This window comes from Xiphophorus maculatus, chromosome 23, assembly GCF_002775205.1.
Source record: "Xiphophorus maculatus strain JP 163 A chromosome 23, X_maculatus-5.0-male, whole genome shotgun sequence".
NCBI lineage: Eukaryota > Metazoa > Chordata > Actinopteri > Cyprinodontiformes > Poeciliidae > Xiphophorus > Xiphophorus maculatus.
The window spans coordinates 7,278,417-7,299,014 of NC_036465.1; the positions used below are offsets into that span (position 1 = coordinate 7,278,417).

The 20,598-nt window shown below is 38.6% G+C and overlaps 1 protein-coding gene and 1 long non-coding RNA gene across 3 annotated transcripts in view; both read left to right on the forward strand.

Annotated features, from left to right (window-relative positions):
* The first annotated feature begins 233 nt into the window (after positions 1 to 233).
* The window catches only part of LOC111607171, a 54,254-nt gene continuing 33,889 nt past the window's right edge, over positions 234 to 20,598 (forward strand). The window contains exons 1-3 of one of the 2 annotated variants that reach the window (XR_002752317.1): positions 234 to 454; positions 4,693 to 4,787; positions 18,430 to 18,576. This is a non-coding gene — a long non-coding RNA (uncharacterized LOC111607171). The remainder of the gene's footprint in view (positions 455 to 4,692; positions 4,788 to 18,429; positions 18,577 to 20,598) is intronic. The other variant, XR_002752318.1, reaches the window with a different exon arrangement.
* LOC102231761 (transcription factor Sox-3) lies at positions 10,076 to 12,054 on the forward strand. Its single transcript, XM_005799502.3, has one exon. It carries the CDS (start codon positions 10,411 to 10,413, stop codon positions 11,311 to 11,313), a length of 903 nt encoding a protein of 300 aa, XP_005799559.1. The 5' UTR covers positions 10,076 to 10,410; the 3' UTR covers positions 11,314 to 12,054.

Consider the following 20,598-nt stretch of genomic DNA (forward strand, 5'->3'; position numbering starts at 1 on the left):
CAATAGCCCTCTCTTCTCTCACCCAGCGAGGCAACCCTTTCAAACGGGCAGCTCCAGGTCAGTTTCCTTGCCAAGTTTTGCAGCCTGCCATGTTGTCTATTCTGCTCAGCTATTTAAAAAATGTTGAATATCAACAATGGCTTTCAGTGGTGCATTGTCAACTTTTGTATGAAGCAATCTTGGCTGAAAGAGATGGGTCCCAGAGCAGGGAGAGCTCAGCTGCAGTGTGCACGGCCCAAAGAAGTGACTGCCCAACACTCGCAACGTTTCATATTTCTCCTCTGCGCCTCGGTTGTACCATTTGAAAGGCCGAGGCTCGACTCTGAGCTTGCCATCTTTCTGTCCATAGAGTCCTGCTTCTGGGCCTGCTGACAGTCGGCTATTGATGGTGGGACCAGAAGAGGAACTGAAAGACAGAAGCAGCAGCAGCAGCCTTGGGACCAGTGAGAGCTCGGTGAGTTTCCTGGATTTTTTTCTGGTCAGAGTGGGAGGAGGTTAGTGGGAAGGAGAGGAGAGAAGAGGGAGGGGGCGTTCAGGAAGACGGCGGCGTTGGGGAGCTTTGTGCTCTCTGAGTTCATGTACTGAATTTGTGAAGTTGTTGCATTGCTTCACATGTGGAAATAATGTATTTTTCATGCTTGGCCTGTTTGACCTGATGTTATTGTGATCAGAAACTGTGCAACTAAACCTAAAGGAAGCCCCTTCATTTACAACCCTTCTGACATTTCAACAATATCCAGCCTGACTCACCTGCTTAAGGCTCATCCAGGCTGGATGCATCAGTGACTTTAAGCAGAGCTCCATATCTATGTTTGTACTCTTAAAGAAAAGGATGAAAGCAGGAATGAGAGGCTTGCTTCCAGATAATAGTAGCTTAGGCTCTTTGTCCTGCTGTCAGCCAGGAGAGGAGCAGAGGCTGGAAATCTCCCCATTGCAACCGGCAGCGTCTTGTATGTTTCATTGACATATCAGTCTGTGGGGCAATGAGCCGTTGCTTCTGCACCCCTCGGCACACTTCTGCTCCGTATTTGTCGGAGGCGTCTTTGTGCGAGCGCAAACAGGCGGCACGGCAATCTAGCTCCTAGGTGTTGGTGAGAAATAAATTTTGATGTAAGAGGGATCTGACACAATGGACTGTTTTAGGGCTGCACAGAAAAGAAGAAGAAATGTTTTGTTAGAGATTTCCAATTCTGTTTTTTTCTTATGTTTTAAGTGTTGCTGACATGGACTTCCAGTACAAGCGCCACCTTGGAAGTCCACCAAGAAAGGAAAAAAAAAAAAAATTTAGTATAATTGTAAGAACAAATCAAGTTATTGAAATAAGACTTAGCATGCAAAGAAAATTATGACTTTTTCTTAACATTCTCTCCAGGAAATTTTTTTGATTTTCTCTTCATACTTTGCAAAGCATGATGAGTTTTCTGATTTTTATTTCATTTTCAAATAAAATATGAAAAAACAATCAATTACCACCACTAATAATAATAATAATAACATTTAATAAAGTTGGAAAAAAACATTTTTTTATGCAGTGTTGTCCTCTGCCTCACCTCTTTGCGCTCAACCAGAAGCAAGGTGACCAAATTCATCTCAGTCCAGCCCATCCATTATCTTGTCAACACAGCCAGCTTCCCACCTTAGTTTGCTCTCCTCCCAGAAGACTTGATTTAATGAAACGCGCAGTAATCGCCACACTTATCTCGTCATGCTCAAGGTAATTAATATATTTAGAGGGCGATGGCTAACTCTTAATTAAATTAAGCCGGTTTTAATGAGACCTTGACTGTGACTGAATTTATGACCACTATCTACTCCATCAAGTGCTTGGCATGCAGCAGAGATTAGTCATTTTGTCCCAAATCAGAACTAGATTGCACATTATGTTATTCATGATTTATATATCAATTTATGCGTGTTTGTTTCTTATTTATGGGTTTAATAAATTACCTCCTATAATTTTGCTTCCCAAAAGCTCCCAGCCTCTGCAATTAATGCTCAGCAGCTCTGGTGCTGTTACATTTTCATTCTGTAAGCGAATACAGATAACAAACTTGGCGGCATTAATCATATTACAAAATTGGGTGTATTTAATTAATTACAGTTACACTGCAAATTAATTGTGGATTCTAACAATATTATCTTAAACTAATGAAGCCCTGACAAAGGGAGTGTTTCATTTTTAAAAAAAGGGAAGAAGAAGCTAGATTAGTGGGATCTCAATTATGGCTAAAACAAAAGAGGGCCGCTTGCTCGGGCACGGTGCAAAGCAAAACATGACAATTCAGCACTTTCCCCAAAACAAAAAACTGAGAAAGTTTCCTTTGTTTTAGTAAAAACACCGAACATGGCAACGATTCGGCCGATACATGAGGGAATAATGAGTGTTGTAATTAACTGGCCGGGGAATAACTGCACCTAAAGTGATCATCAAATAGAGGTGTTGATAATGCCATTCACTTTTCAGGCACCAGACCAGGGCTGGCCAAACATGTAAGCAATCTTTGCGGCTCCCCGCTCCCCAAAGGAGAAACTTGAACTAACACAAAACAGGTTGACAAATTTACTAGCTGTGTAGAAAATAAAGAAAATCTGTTAAAATTGTCACAATTCAAAGGAATTTAATAATTTCTTCAGCTTGTATCTAAGCTGCGAAACATTTCCTGGACCTTAAAGCTGAATTTAAATAAATCAACAAGCGATCAAAAGAGTTTGATCTTGTTAAAATCCTATCTATTATATGGTTGCCATGTTTTATTTTGAATTTAAAAACTAAATTATTGTCAACATATCTTAATTAAAAATTGCATTTCTTCTCTGATGAATAACTTCTTCAATATTTTAAGTAAATATTTCAATGTTATTACATTTTAACTTTATATTCTTTTCTTGTCAACCTTACTCAAGAAGGTAAGAGAGTCCATTCAAACAACCCAAACATACTCATAAAATTGCTTAAATTGTTTCCTTAAAGTACAATCAAATCTAATATTTTTAACATTAAACTATTATTCCAAGTGTCATTTATTTAATAAATAAAGTAATTATAAAAATGATATCAGAACTTTGATGCTCAGAATACAAAAGCATCTGCAAATTGTAGCGTTGACTTCCTTTGTTGCATATGTAGAGCCATGATTTAATCTCATAACTCCATACATATAATTTTTGATACACATTTCTGAGACCTCTAAAAAAATTTTTTTGATACTTTCTTTAAAAGCCTGATGTATCAAATCATACACATTCCTCCCACCTTCTAGTGGAAAGTCAAAGTCCAAGATGACTACACTCACCTGACAGGAAGCAAAAAATCTAGAAAGTATTGCATATGACTTTTTTTTTAAAAAATTGCATTTAACTGAGTCATAAAAAATAATTTAAATATGAAAGCGTTAATGGAGAATGTGTGTATTTGCATCTATTTTAATACAAACGTAAAATATGGGTCAGCTGTTTTCAAGTGGATTTCTACTGTGTGTCATTTAAGACACAATTAATATGCTTTTTATTTGAGAAACTATAATAAATGCAGGACCACAAAGTCCTAAAATGTATCAAATAGTACACAAAATAAAATTTTATTTCTCTTTCCTTTTGTTTAAAACATAACAAACAGCAGAATATTTAAAATGAAATTTTCTTTCTGACAAAATGCAGCTTGTAAAAATCTTGGAAGCAAAGTGCCCAGATTACAGCGTCAAGTTCTGACCAGAGGGACAAACAAGGAAGTCATGTGGTGCTCAAAAGTGTCTTAACCCAGTGGTTCTGAGGCAAAAACACATTTTCTGAAATTTTCTGCTTAATTTAAGGTGAATTAAAATTAGCTTCTAATGGACGGGGTCTTATAATTTACTGTAATTTAATGTTTTAGTTTTCATTTAACGCATCATATACCAAATGTTTGAATATGTTTTCCCTAATCTGCAAAGCAAAGAGTCAGTAATCATTGTATCTTTATGACAAAAAATGTCTCCACTGATTTCCTCTCTTGTGATATAATTTCATTTGGCTTCATTAGCCAATAACCACAGGGGGGGAAAAAATGCTTTTTGGCAATTATGGGAACTGGAGGGTCAGTAAGAATGGATTTTCACCCAGCTGCACATGATTATCTAAAGTGGCCTTGTCGCAGCGATTAACCCCGGGTCTGTGTGCGTGTGATCGACTGTGTTTGAAATGTGCATCCCTAAAATGATAAGCAGCTATGAGCCAAAGGTGATGAGGTGAGAAAACTGTTCCCCTCTCGGCTGAGTGAGATGGAGCACGGCGCTGGGTGGTCACGCCTTGTCTGCTCGCGACAGTGGCGGGTTAAAGAGATTACACTGGGTCTGTGTCAGCAGCCTTGGCCTCACACACAGGAACATAATGAGGAAGGACATGCTTGGCTGCTGAGGGAGGGAAAATAAAAGAAGCTGGAGTTTGAAGCAGCTTTCTTGTGTGTTGTTTCAGGCGGGAAGAGGTCGATAAGTAAGACGCTCGCATTCCTCATAGTGGTACAAGGTGAGCGTTTGAGTGCGGGGGATGACACTTGTGGGCCAGCACCGCAAACGAAGCACAAATGAATCTCTTACTGCTGAGGGAGGAATGCAGTGTGCTCCATTAGTCCTCCAGGCAGATGTGCACACTACACTTAATCTAAAAAAAATCAATGCATCTGTCTTCTGATTGTGTGTTTTGCTTTTATGTTTGAAGGTTGGAGTGATAGCTCCTTCTGTTGATGACTGAACCTCCAGTACTTCAGATGGACCAACAGTTGGGGACAATGACCTGCTTTTCTCAGGCATAAGGTGAATTTATGGATTTTAATCAACTTTATAAAAAAATATCATGTTAGACATTGAAAAAATCTTAATTTTATTACCAGTTATTTTTAAAAAAATTACAGATTCTGATCCATAGATAAGGATTTCATCATAAAAAGGTTCATTTATTTCAATAATTCAATAGAAAAAATTAAGCTTTTATTATTTAGATCATAAGATGCAGAATAATATATTTGTAATTTTTTTTACAGCAAATGTTTGGATAATTTGAATATATAAAAAAAACAATATAAAAAATATATTTTCATATACAGGAATTTATTGTTATGGCTTATGCATAGACAATAATGCTGATAGGACAGTTGACCAGCCGAAAGTCATTGAAACTCTCCACATAGATAATAAGCTATAAGTACTAATATTTAAAGACACTGGCCGTTCATGTATCAAAACATATTGAAGAAAAGTTGAGTGGAATAAAATACATATGGTTAAAATAAAGTGCTTGAGCAGCAGAGATAACCGCAGAATTTAGAGCACAAGGTTTAAACTCCAGACCATGAGAGCCAGTATCTTGTAACTTTTCTGCTTCAACATACCAGAGTCAAATAATGAGGTTGTCAGCCGGAGGTAAAGCCATTGGATTCAGGTGCATTGGTTGTTGAGGAAGTGAGTTTGACATTTTTGCTTTAGAGGATCGTGAATCAAATCCAGTCAAGAGTTTGATCGGATATCAGAACTGTAATATCCACCACAGACAGATGTACTGTATCAATGCACTAATTCATGCAAAAGGAGCCTCGACCAAGTATGGAATGGCTGTACTCTACAGTGAATGGATACACTTTTCAGTAGGTCAGCATTTTGTCATTAAATGTCCTTTTTATTGGTCTGATATCTTAATAGACAAAAATGAACAATTTCTATAACGTAATCACCTTAAAGGAAATAAATGCTTGAAATGTAAGTGATTGGTGAAAAAGTAACTTTGAATAATTAATTTATAGAATACAAGTTTTATTTTTTGAATTAAGTCACTAAAATAAATTTAATTTTGATTGTATTCTGATTTATTATTATCTTGTAATTCAGCATTATAATAAACTAATTTATTAAGCACTTGCATAGATAATGAAACAGAGACTGGAAAAGTACTCTAATTTTCTACATATCTAATATGTATATATATATATATATAAATATATATTATTTATATATATATATATTATCTCTATAATGGACCACAGCTATGTGTTTTTAATAAACTATCTCTCTGAATTGAACTCATTTCAGTTTTGACTAGTCTAAACATTGCAGATTTAGACTTACTTCAATCTAAGGTGGTATCAATTAATTTTGAAGCATTGATAATATTATAGTTATTATGTTGTGTAATAATAACATTTATTTAACCAGATAAACATCCTCACTGAGATATAAAATCTATTTTTCAAGAGGGACCTGGCAAAGATAGCAGAACTGTTTACATTTACATTCAATCAGAAAATCAACAGTCACGAAATCTAATCCAGTTTAATATTTATGCATGCAAAATGTAGATTAAAACAATCTTAATCTCAGTTTGTAAAAAACAAATACTTGTCAGGACAGAATAATTCAGTTTAGGTTTCATCTGTTCTACTAGTTTAAGTATTTTAGATTTTGAACTAAAGTTGATCACAGAAGATCCCTTAAAAATAAGAAAATATATCTTTTATTTAGCACAAAGTCAATAGCTGTGAATCAGACGCCTTTTTTCTTCAGCATCATTAAAAAGCCACAGTGCACTGGCATATTTTCTTATACTGCTTGCACTCAGCACAACATAAGGGAATGGGGAATGCCTATTCCTCACTGACACAAACGATCCAGCAATAGAAAACTCATCCCGGGTGAACCTGACAGGTCACTTTTCTTTCAGAGTGTTTAACATACAAAAGCTACAAAAAGCTGATCAAACCAGAGTTTCAGGACAAAAGCAGTCTCCCAAACCGTTATATAATTTTTTTAAATCTCAGATTTCAGATTTGACATTTAAAATAAAGTTCTGAAGACCCCTCACCTGGTGTTTCACGGCTCCCACAGGGGTCTCAACCCCAATGTGTGGACCCATTTCCCTAGAAGATCTTAAAAATATTTTGTATTCATTAATATTTAGCTGGATGAGATGATACAAAAAGGAGCACATTTGATTAAGACATTAAAAATGAAAGCTTTATGGAATAATTAGTATCCTCTAATTAAAGACATAAACAGTTTTGATAGATAAATACTTTGACTTTTAAAGCTTTGATGAGATAAAATACAAAAATGTACTCCAGATCTGACAATACCTGTTGACTTTATCACACCATCAATGTCTTAATTTCCTAGAACAACATCTGGGTATTCTACCTGCTACATAAATCAAAACTCATAGAGGTGATATTACACGTGGCAGGGAGCAGAGTTAAAATGTTCAGTGATTCTGCCTTACAGATTATAGCATTAAACATCATGAACATTAAACTGCATCATTTTTATATGACCAACTGCAGCTCTTACTAGTCAGATGAGTCCAATTATCATTAGGACTACCAGCGCAGCTTTGTGCGACAAAGAGGCGATAAGACCAACACTTTTATTCCTTTAAATGACCCGTGAATATTATTTTTACCTGAGCTGAACTGGGAGGACGCAGCCATTCACGCCGCACAAAGGGAACAGCAGACCATGCGTAAATTGCATCTTCATTTGCATTCCCGGTGTCCCCCCAGCCCCCTCCTCAAAAAATCATGCAAATCTTAATGAGACAGTCTCCATTGTGACTGTAATTGAAAAGCTATTCTTTGTTAATTACTGTTTCTCAAAGGGGCTCCGTCCGCCGGTCACCGAGCTGAAAACAAAACACGAAAAAAGTTACTGATTCCAGACACAAAAAAATGTAGAAAAGTATGACTATTGTCGACTTGAGAATTGGCTAATATTTAGAGTGTGTGCGGGGTTATTTTATTGTAATGTGTGTTAATAAAACGGACCAAATTCATGCAACATATAAATAAAGCCGCCAAATAAACAAAAACAAACAATTGCAGATATTTAATGTATTTTTAAGGGCATAAAGAGTCTAAAATAATGAATAACTGTGTAGTCAAGTTGCAAATAAGTCAAAATTTAATAACATACTAACCTTAAAAAACATAGATATAGTTGCGACTGATTTACTTCAGGGTAAAGCGTTGATTTTACGCTTTGTGCGCTCGATTTTGAATTTGAAAAAAAGAGGAAATACACGTTTTAATCAGGACTGAGGTTTAAGTCAAGACTTCCACATATTTCCCAACACTGAGCAGCAGAGCGCCCTGAGAGACCCCTCAGGGCTTGTTGAGCCTGAATCGGAGCAGACTGTGCTGGTGGTCCCTCCGTTCCTTAATTAGGAAATTAGCTGCACAGAGGGCCTCATTATCAAACTCCGGGTTACTCCTGACTGGGTTTCTCTCTCTCTCTCTCTCTCACTCTCCCGCTCTCTTTCTCTCTCTCTCTCTCTGCTACCGGTCAATTTCCATAAGGAGATTACAAGCGGATCAGTATTGAGATTTGCGCAGATAAACAAATAACCGGTCCCCGAGAATTAGATGACTACTAATTGGGCGTTAGTTTTATTGCTCCCGCGCTGTTTGTCACGCCCCATTGAACGGGAAAATGGAATCCGTGCGGTGATGTCTCTCTTTTTGAGTGGATTTACAACGACTATGACTCAAGACGAATAAAGTGGGATCTATCCCCACAATTTGGCAACAGAATAATTTTTCCCTTTTTTTTTTTTTTTTGCAAAACCATTCGTGCGTGATTCTGATTTAGTTTTGTCTGATTTCAGCTGTCAGTAGATTTTGCTAAATTGTTTAAGGAGATTTAACTTCAAAATTTTTTGGCAGGACAGAAAATTAACTTTTTATTTGTTAAAGAAAATTAAATCAATTTCAGTTTGAATCAGGAAGGCGTCTTGGCTTTATTCTTTGTTTTATCACAATAATAAAAACAAAACAAAACGTGCGTTTAATTTGCTTTATGCGCGTTTCCCGTGTTACTGTTGGGCCCGCGGATGGCCCAACAGTAGCTGCATTTCTGTCCTGTAAAACCCCCAGGAGGCGATTTCGCCCTAAAACGCAGCCTACAGAAGAGCTCCCGCAGATACTCAGGTGTTAATAGCTCATTCTCGATGGTCGATTCGCGTCGGGTTCATTAGCAGGTGTGAAATGATACGCACTTGGGTTTGGTTTCGGTGGCTGATGGTCGTTTGTAAAGGCGACACATGCAAATAAAAAAGCAAAGGGAGGGCTCTCCACGCTGATTGTTGTGTGGGAAAACAAGACTGCAAACAGCAGCCGACAGGGTTTAAAAGTGCTCAACTAAACTTTTCCTCATGGGGCCAAAAAAGAAAGAGCCCTTCTCATCCACAAGAGGTCGTTCATGTATTAGAGTTCCAAATAAAAGGTCCCTGAACGCAGCACAGATTCAGTCTATATTTCATGAAAGGATGATCAATTTAAATAGTGGAACTGAATAAAAATCAAGATAGGTAGTGGCTTTCATGAATGAAACTCTAAAATCGTTTTGCATGCTTTAGAAAAAGTTAGATAATTTTATCCTTGCAAAGATTGTATATGTTGACAGGAAATTGATCCATTGGAAATTCAACAAAAACCAAAACAAAAAATAGCACAACTCTGTTCTAAAACGCTGAAAGGCTCATACTAAAAATTCCAGGTCATCCCAATATGGTGTCTAAAATTTAATGAGTAAAATAGTCGAGTCGGTTTAAATTAGTCTAAAACAAAAATGATGAATCTACTGCAAATATTGCTGAAATAAATAAATAATTGGTCTGATTGAATTTCAGAAAGTAATTTTAAAGTGGATTAAACATTTAAAATATTCATTTAAACTTAATATAATTTTCTCGCTTTTCTTTTGAATTATGTATCATTTTACTATTAATTTAAACCTGCAACAAATGTAACCCAGTGGGGCTAAATTTTCCAATTCCAAACTACATTTATATTTAAATCACCACAAATCTACTCTTCGTTTCATAACACTAATCTTCAGAAATAAAAAGTCTAGTTAATAATACTACAGCTACTAATGCCGCCCAAAATAAAAAAATCCCACATCATTATTTTCTCTGGAATAAAACCAAAATGAATACGAAAACAAGTCCCTTCATTTTCCCCTCAGTATTCTCCATCCTCAGCTTCTAAATGCTGAAATTTCTGCGCTCTTGTTGCTGAAGTGCGCTCCAGTTTTAAATCTTCTCCTCTTTCCCTCCTCCTCCAACCCAAAACGCACGGATGCGCTCTCCGGTTGGAGCTGCGCGCTGATTGGTCCGCTGCCTTTCATTGTCAGTCTGTCAAGCCACATCACATGATCCGGCCTCATGGGCCTATTAACGCACGAGCTTGGCGAACAAGTTACAGACTTGTGTTTGAGAGCCGAGAGGAACGGAGCTGCTCTGAGCGGACACAAACCAGAGACGCACCTGCACACACATTCGTCGCTTCAGGCAGAACTTTTTGGCGTTCTCTTTGACTTTTTCTTTGGAGAGGGTTTGTGAACTTTTGATCCATTTTTTCCATGTGCATGTGAGTGATCGTTAAAAGTCGCCTGAATGTATAACATGATGGAAACCGAGATCAAGACCCCGCTCCCGCAGTCCAACTCGGGCTCGGCGCCGGGCGCAAAGAACAACAGCGCCAGCGACCAGGAGCGGGTGAAGCGGCCGATGAACGCCTTCATGGTCTGGTCCAGGGGCCAGCGGAGGAAGATGGCTCAAGAAAACCCCAAAATGCACAACTCTGAAATAAGCAAGCGGCTCGGTGCTGACTGGAAACTTCTGACCGACGCCGAGAAAAGGCCGTTCATTGACGAGGCCAAGCGTCTACGGGCGATGCACATGAAGGAGCACCCGGATTATAAATACCGGCCCCGCAGGAAGACCAAGACCTTGCTCAAGAAAGACAAGTATTCTCTGCCTGGGGGACTGCTGGCGCCAGGATCCAACGCCGTCAACAACTCGGTGTCGGTGGGCCAGAGGATGGACGGATACGCGCACATGAACGGCTGGACAAACAGCGCGTACTCCCTGATGCAGGACCAGCTGGCCTACCCTCAACATCACAGCATGAACAGCCCGCAGATCCAGCAGATGCACCGGTACGAGATGGCCGGCCTTCAGTACCCGATGATGTCCTCGGCGCAGACCTACATGAACGCGGCGTCCACCTACAGCATGTCCCCGGCGTACACGCAACAGACCACCAGCGCCATGGGGCTGAGTTCCATGGCGTCCGTGTGTAAGACGGAGCCGAGCTCGCCGCCGCCGGCCATCACGTCCCACTCTCAGCGGGCGTGCTTGGGGGACCTGAGGGACATGATCAGCATGTACCTGCCCCCCGGCGGGGACAGCGCGGAGCATTCCTCCCTGCAGAGCAGCCGGTTACACAGCGTCCATCCACACTATCAGACCGCAGGGACTGGCGTCAACGGGACGCTACCTCTCACCCACATCTGAATAATAAATAGTAATAATAATAATAATAATAAAGAAAGACTTTAAAAAAATGTACTTCGGATACTTGAACTTCTTTTGGTTGCTGCAGAAAGAACGTTCAGCAGAATCGTTCAAGAACAGTTTTATCTGAAAATCCTGACTCGTCCGTTTGATGAACTTTAAATGGACCCAAACTGAACGCTGAGCCCAGCTCCGCCGAGGCTTTTCATCACAAGTAGAAGCAATCAACCTGTGTAGAAGAATTGGACTTCTATATTTTAAATAAATGCCATATTTTCTCTCTTTGAAAAGGCATGTGGCCTCGTGTAGGGGCTGGCGTATTTCAGAAAAAAAAGCTGGATGGACAGTCTGTTCATAAATGTTTACACTTAATTTGTAGAATGTCAGTCATCTCCACTGTGTTCACAACCTTTGTAGTCCCTTTCTGTTTTTATTTTTATTTCCTTCCCAACATGAACTAGGTTTAAATGAAATGTTAAGACTGTGCCGGTCGCAAACGCAAGTTTTATTTATAGCAAGATTTCTGTTTTTCCCTCCTCTAGCTTGTGCAACCCGTGAGACTATTCAAGAACTTTTTTTTAATTTTTGTTTTTTGTAAATTTGTTTTGTTCTGTGATGGTTATTTTGACAGTGTCATGTTTACCCATTTATCCTGAACGAAAAAAAGGTTTATTTAAACTGACGTTTCTACATATTTTAAGACCATCCTCTATTCTTAAAAGCTGAATAAATTTTTACGAAACGTAATTTTGTGACTCAGTGTTTTGTGTGCAAAATAAGGAGAAGTTTAAAATTGAATTAACTGGCTATATAATATAAATATTTATATATATAAAAATTCTGCTGTATTTAAATATTATATCTTTTAAAGTGTACATAAACTAAACCAGTGTTTTTATTTAACATCTTAAAAGGTAATCTCACACAATTTTTCGTTAAAAATCTGTAAAGATTTTACAGTTTTAACAAATGTGACATTAAAAGTGGAGCAAATAATTTGGTTTTCCAAAAAGAGAAAGTTTTATAAAATTTTTTTAAGGAAAATACTAATTTAACTCTTTGTTGTTGCTTTTTTTCTTTTTCTAAAAACTGAAAAACATTATTTATTCACAGTACTTCATTTACAAGCTACAGATCCTTCAGCTATATTAAAGTTTTAATTTCCAAAAAGTTGGCGCCGTTAACAACTTTTGTTTCTCCTCAAATTTAGCCGTTTTGCAATCAAAATGCAGCATCTATCAGACACGAAAGTTGACCTTTAGTGCTTTTTTGTGCACTGTACATAGGTAGGCTCTCTAGAGCTAAACTTATTTTAATATTTTGAGAACATTATATAATCATTTCAGATATAAAAAAATAAAAACAAGTCTCTTCAGTCTTAAAATATAAAGCGTTGAAGTAGAAATAGTTTTGAAAAGTTCTGTTTCTGCATTTGATCTCAGCTACACTACAATGTAGACCTTTTAGATATTTGTACAGCATAAAATATTTTGATTAAAAAGTTAATTATCATACAGAATTATTAATCATAAGTTTAACATGTGAATAAGAGAAACATCCCATAAAACTAGGTATGGCTGTAACATCCTGTAATCTATGCTTAATTTAGTTTAATTATCAGAGTGCACTAAGCTTGCACAGCATCTATAACTATAGCCACACTCTTTGCTGCTGTGTTACTATTATACACAGGTGCATGGAAGAATGGGCCAGCCTGCTGTTGGAGTGTACCTAAGGATAAATAATCTGCCATCACAAAGAGGGCCGAAACAGCATGGCCCTGCCGGCCTTCCCACACTCCCTGCAGAACTGGATCCATATAGCTCAGTGCAGCAGCCCGGATTAGACCCCACGTACCTTTGTGGAGAGAAAGATTATCCAGACCTCCCTGCATTCACTGACAGGGTTTAAGTCACTCTAGCGTGCCAGCAGCCACCCGTCACCTAATCGCACTCTCAAACTCCCTTTTTTTTGTTGTTGAAATTAAGCAGCTTTTCTGCCGCTGCTCCTCAGAAGTGTGTGGACAGAGCAAAGGTTAGTGGTCAGTTATCAAACTTCAGGAAAGTATCCACTCTACACTGAGATATTGGGGATACATTTAGGATAAAAAGTTGAAGTTTCTGTTTGAAATGTGGAGAGAAATTCTGTTTGTTTCCCTCCAACACTAGATTAGGAGTTAAAGATGATGTTTAGGGGTAAAGTGTGAATATGTATGGATTGTGTTTGAATATTCTGACAGTTAGTTGATCTGAATTTGCCTTTAAAACATCCCATCCCTCATCCCCCCACATGCTGAGTGCCCAGAGGGCCTCTCTCCCCTGTCCTGTGGAGCTCTGTGCCCACTCAGCAAGTGCAGGCATATCCCACTTCCATCTGCATATGACCTCACAGCCCCTGTTTGTTTAACCCCCTCTCCAAAAACTAACCTAATTATAGCCCTGTAGTACACGGATTCAGGAGATTCCCAGAGGATTTCACCACTATGCGTCTACCTGTCACACGGAGGGCTCTCGCCATGGGCCACGTTGATCAGTCAGCCCTGTTTTTCACACTCTCTCCTCAAATTATGTCAGAACATGTCCTGCCAGTTGCACATCTTGTGCGAGTACACAGGGAGAAAAAAAGGTGGTAAAAGCACAAGAAGTGTGTGCCAAGTGTCCCCGTTTACGTCAGTGTGATGAGTGGAAAAACTCATTACACAAATCTGCTTGACAGGAGGACGTTTGTGACATCACTAATTCACCTGCACCGACCGGCTGGGCAACTCTGTAGGCGGAGCACGCCTTCCACCCTCAAACCTTCGATTTAATCGCAGTCTGCGATCTAGCAACTCCCCTGATGTGCAGATCAGAAATTGGCGTGGTCTGGGTGTAATGGATGAACGCCTCACTGCGGGTCAGGATTCCAATGATAGATTGAGATTGCAGTGGGCTGTTTTTTTTTTTGGCTGGTATCCTTGAATATGGGAGGGCCTGTCCATAACCTGTTTGAGGTTCTTGGATTGACAGCAGAGTGGTGTGTGAGTGGACGAGGCTGTTGAGGTGCGGGGGAGTTGGGGACGGGGGTTAATCTCCCTGAAATGGGGCAGATGTTGTTAACGAGCTCCTCTCAGGTCGACTCCCTGCGTGGGAAAATGGCATCAAATCCTCCTGGGGTCAGGGCTTTTGGGCTGACCCACTGAGAGCCATCCCTCTTCACTGCACCGTCCTCTCCATCGCTCTTCATTCACTGGCAGCACTCAGTAGAGACACTAGAAAAATCACATCTGACCGTCTTTGTAGCTCTAAGTACATCTGAGATTCATGTCCTTGCCTGAACCTATGTAGGCACCGATGAGGCTTGTTGCGTGATGTTAATGTCTCATTAATGATAACTGTGGATGGATCAGAGTCACTGACACAACCACAAAGAATGCTGAGTGGGAAATGCTTCAAAGACAAGCATGCCGCTGTTCAAGAAAACGCATCCGCCCAGCTGTAAGCTACTTGTTCTTGTCTCAGTAGAAAGGGAAATAGTTGCATAAAAGCCTTGCAGGCGCTGAAGACTAAACTAAAGTTAATATATGCAGAAAGACAAATAAAATTAACTGTGAATTTCTTTTATAATTTGTTGAAATAAAGCAACAGGCTCTTCGCACTCAGTGTTCTAGTTAACAATTGATTCACTTTTCCACACTGACAATGAAAGCCAGAATGTGGGAGAGAAAAATCTCAAAAATGTTTCTTAAACTCGTTATTTTTTTCAAACTGTGCTGTTCTTTGCAATGCTAAAAAGTATAAAAGTCATCAAAACATTAAATCTCTTGAGTTAGACCTTAAAGTTTTGGTTGGAACTGATTGAACAAAAGCAAGAAAAAACATCTGAAGAGCTGCAGGCTGACCTGGAGCAACGTGGAGTGGTGGTTTCAGGCTGAGCCACACAATTCCCTCTGAAATCAGCAGGTTTCAGCGGGCAAAGATCAAGGAGGACAGCTACCGAAGGCTCGAAAAGAAACGCACAAACATGTAGGACCCATATTTGATGAGCTTTAATATAATACAAAACTGTTTCTCAAGGATAATAATGTTTGATAAACCTAATGAACAGAAGTAGAGTTTTTAATTTCTTAGATTGAAAACAGTTTATTAGTAAAATAACTTGCTAAAGTATTAAACAATTACTAAAATAAAAAATATTTTTCCAGATGTTTCAATGTGTATTTCCATCATGGAGAAGTAGAGATCCGATATTAATATCTGTATTGGTGCCGATATTGAAAAAATTCCACATCAAGTATCGGTTACAACGCACGATCTATAAGGGCAGATCTACGTCATGCTGTATTTATTTTATATTCCTAATTGAAGTTTTTTAAAGATTTGAAAGGTTTGTTGCGGTTTATTTTTACATGTTTGACCAACTGCACTGACTGAACAATTTAAAGTTGTGTGGTTTTTACACATTTGACCAAGTTTGTGAAGCTGTTGGTGTATTTAAGTTTGCTGTACTGGTGCAGAATTATCAAATAAATTTGTAATTCAGAACATTTATGTCTGTATTTTTTTTTTAAAGAAATGTTTTGAGTCAATTCTGCACTTTTTTCATGTATCATATTGGTACAGACCGTTACTCTACGAAACAGCTACACAACAATAGTGTCTTCAGTCAAAACCTTCAGATTCGTTGCAATGGAGACTCTTTGAAGAGACATGTGTTACATATATTACAGCAACATTTAATTTCCTTTTGTGATTAATAAACTGAATATGTACTGATATTTATATAACCATTCAATATATAAAAAAATATTATTAAAAAGTAATTTTATTTCTGGAGTGTATCACTAAGTTAGACACATTATTAATTACACATAGATGGATATATGAAAGCCTGTATTACTGTTAATTTTGATGATTTTCCACTTACAGGTAATGGAAACCTGACATTTAGAATTAAAATATTACATCAGACTATTAAAAAAACATTTTCAATACAAAAATGTAAACCTAATGAAAAGTATATTTAATTCCTGCTTAGAGGTTGTCAGTTTTCAAAAGGTACTTTTCATGTGAAAAGTACCTTTCACAGTACCAAGTACCAAGTATTCAAAGTACCAAATGAGATTTATTGGACTGCATATTCTACAAAGTGTTGCATGCGTTTATATTCCACACTTTTTAGATTTCTTTTGGGAAAAACGTTTAAAGTTATAATTTGTGTTGCTCTTAAAATCCAAAATAAAGCAGGTTAAAGTTCTCAGTTGCAGCGTAACAAAATGTCAACAAGTTCAATGGATATGAATCCTTTTGGAAGTTATTTCAGATTTTTATCAAATGTTACACTCTGGTTAGAAAAATTATGATACCACATTTTCAATTTCATCGAAACTTCAAAATAACCCTCGAACAATGGCACAAACTAAACGCTTTCAAGGAACTATGAAAGAATCTTTTTTTTTAAATGTAACATTTGGTTTAATGGAGGAGTCTGATGGCTATTTTATTGTTCGACCCATGTACAGACTGAACATACTGTACACAACTTAGCTATGATGTGGCTTCTCCTCATCAATCACGCCCAGAGTGGGCACGTCTCTGTTTTATACCGTGTCAGCGGTGCCTGCCTTCGGGTTTATCCCGGCTCAGCTTTTAATGCAAAGGTCATCCATTAAGGTGTTTGACTCTGAAGGCGTGTTTACTCTGCCTCAGCAGGTGTGTGTGAATATGAGACTTGTCAAATATGAGTCAGGATTACCGTGGCTTTTGTCCCAAATAGAGCAAATACAAATCGCACGAACGACTTGAAACGGGACGAATCTGATTTATTTTTTCTTTCTTTCTCTGGTTCCTCTGATATTTTCTTCGGTTAGAGATCATCAAGCTTTTCTTGAACTTGTTTTTGCTTGTAAATGTGGTTGCAGAAAACCACAAAAGCGCACACACTGGTAGTTCGCAGCAGGATAAAGCGACTTCTTTGCGAGTAAGTCGTGATGGCAAATAGATGGAAACATTTGGTTTTGATGTGAAACCGATTGACTCACTCTAGTGTGAAACATCTATCTGCTGCAGATGGTCTTTTTCTGCACCGCATGTTTGTCTATGAACACTGGAGCATGTAGAGCTGAAATTTGCTAAGATATAGATTTTTTTTTACCCTTCCAGGGTGTCCTGTAAAAATTGGGCCAAGTGTATGTGAGCTGGTGTATGTGCTGTTCTTTAGGCATTATGAGGAGTGTATGGGACCTCTGTTAGACAATGCAGAGCTGAGGGGGGCAAGGACATAGGGGGGGTAGCAAGGGGGAAGATTAGGCCTCTCATCTAGGCCACAGATATTGATTAGTGTATGCTGAGGACAGTGAAAGGGAACACGGATTGACAGATAAACAATGGCCATGTGTGGTGACTGTAGTCCATCAGAGACCCTCTGATCACATCTCACTGTTCATTCTGCAACACGTACCCACATCTGATGGCAATTTGATGAAAATATGCTTTGTGACTTGAGAAAAAAAAAAATTGAGTCTGTGTTTGAATCTGAGAGAAGATGAATGTTTTTGGCCAAGTTTGGGGCACTTTTTTGAACTTTTGCCTGTGTGCGTGCGTGGGGGCGTGCACATGTGGTTTTTGGGGATCGTATCCCTGGGAACGTGGGGGGAGGTGGAAGACGCTCGGCTACGGGTCAGTCGTGACTGACTCTGTCACTTATTGATTAGTTGCCATGGAGAGTTAGTCGGGCCATCTCTCTTGGAGGTGTGTCCCCAAGGGCCAGCGGCGGTTTCCAGATGAGCCTGTGGAGGCTTAGTACACTGGGGGTTCGGCGTGTGTGTGTGTGTGTGTGTCATAAACCCTCACTAATTCTCATTCACAGTTCCTTCATCTTCCTCCAAATTGTGACCTCATATTTTTATTAATACACTGACTTTGCATCCCGTCTCTACCGTTCCATGTTGCAGAATCTCAGAGAGAAAGTGTTTCTTCACACACACACACACACCTACTCCCGTGGGGATCTGCAATAAAGAGGATTGTAAACAAATTGTCCAAACTTATTGAGCTGTGAAATCCACCTCATATCCCCTGGATTTGCCTGTTCCTGTGATCCCCAGTCATCTCTGTTTTTGTGCTTTTCCCTTCCAAGGTTTACGAAGGAAGAGGGAGATGGAGGGAGAGGACGTCTTGGAGCCAGCGATCCACCTGCAGTAGCTTACGACTCTGACTGCACAGCAGGAGGAGACAGTGATGGTGCTGAACCTCACACCTAACATTCAGATTGAAAACAAAACAGGTAGAGAACAAGTTAGAAGACAAATTGAACTGTCAAAGATAAGGAGGCCCAAGTAAGATAGTGTTATTAATGGATAATTGTAATCCTTCTCTGACTGTATCATTTCTTATAACTTCAGCTAAGATTTTTAAAATCAAAATCACTTAATTTATAATGGAAAACCAAGGAAATGGCAACAGATTAGAAAGATTTTAACATTCTCTTTCTTCAATGATGGTAAAAAGGATTGAAACAGTGACTAAGCACTGATTCTCAAAGTTCAGATTTTGATCTCGATCCCCAACGCTGTTATTGCAACAAGACTCGTCATTAGTTATTACGGCATTGCATTAATGCAAATTAAAATTCATTAATAAGTACTCTGTTTAGGAAAAAGGAGAACAACATTTTCTTTAAGTTAGATCCACACCTAGTGCACTTTGATTTGCAAGGTCGACAAGAATCCTCAGGTTTGATATCTTTGATTTATCCAAGAAAAACTATGTGAAAAAAATGACCAATATCTCTTCAATACCAAATACACTTTTATGCATTAACCGCAGGATCACACACTTTTTATGCATCTCACTGAAGGCAGATAGGGCATTTTTACACTCAGTTTACTCTGTACAAAAGTAATTTGTGTCTAAGTTGTTTCAACATTATTTCTTTCTTATTCTTGTGAGTCAAAAACCACATTAATTGAGTTGATACTTTTTAACATCTAACATGTCATGTTTGATTCTGACATTAATTCTTTAGGAAAGTCTATGATTTCTTAGAAGACCTGCTGTATTTTCTCTTATGCTTTTCCTCTGGTGGAAGAAGGCCACACACACATCCTCAGAGAAAAGTTTTAATGGACTAAAAACTAATTTGCTGGACATGGTAACAGGAAACATTAACTCATTATTCTGTCTTGAAATCATTACATTAAATGCCCTGCAGAAACCTCTAGTGAAAATCTCTCTCTCAGTTGTGATACTTGACGTATGTGGATATTTTTTGTGGGTCAGAGCATCTTTTAGAGAATTTCTGCCATATGTATTTTTTTTTAAAAGCATACAGTCAATACCCTGTTGGTTGAGAAAAGACGACAAATTTATGTCCATAAACATGGTAATACTTAGGATAAAAATATAACAGAAATTCAGATGATGATTATTTATTGTGCTAAAATCATCCATTAAACAGTTTTGTCAGTATGTTTTTATTGGAGTATTGTTCCCTGTATTACACTTTCAATTGGCTGACTTGGATTCCTGTAAAATTAGCCCTCATTAAGCTTTTGTGTAACAAAAAAAGAGAAGGTTATCGTCACAATGAAGTAACTGTATGCATAAAGTCGTATTTCTTTTGCTTTGTGAGCTTTAAAGAGTGATGAGAGATTTGCTCATTGATGTTTTTCTAAACCTTTAATCTTACCCAGAAACCTGATTTGGACCTTTGAACAGGAAGTTTGACAACCTTTGGTGTTATGTAAAAAAGTTCTATCAAACAGTTAACGTTGTTCCCAAGTTAAGTTTTTGAATGCATGCAAAAGTGCAAAACCTATTTCCAGGTACAAAGACTGTCCTGCAAGTTAGAGTAATGAAATTGTGCGATGAAATGGTTAATTCCTAAGACGTTGAGTAAGAATTATTGCAATCTACCTCATACTTAAACAAAATATCCCAATACGATGACAGTATAGCATAACTTCTTCACAGTAAATCAAAGTTTGAAGAGTTCACAATTCTTTAAACCTTCTCCTCCTTTTCAAGGATATGCGCACAAACTTCGTATGCCCGAAACTTGACGACGCCCCCGCATCCCTCCTCAACATCACACCTTGGGTGCATAAACATGCCTGCGCTTCACACATCACCCCACCCCGGGGGACCTGCATGGCTTTAGTGCCGCACTGTGACACCAATCAGGGGAGATGGCGGGCTCCTTTGTCATGCAAACACTACTTGCTTCTTGTCTTATTCAAATGTCTGCCCTCTCTTTTTCTCCTCTCTGTCGGCCTCTCATCCCCTCCACCTCTCCCAACCTCAGCCC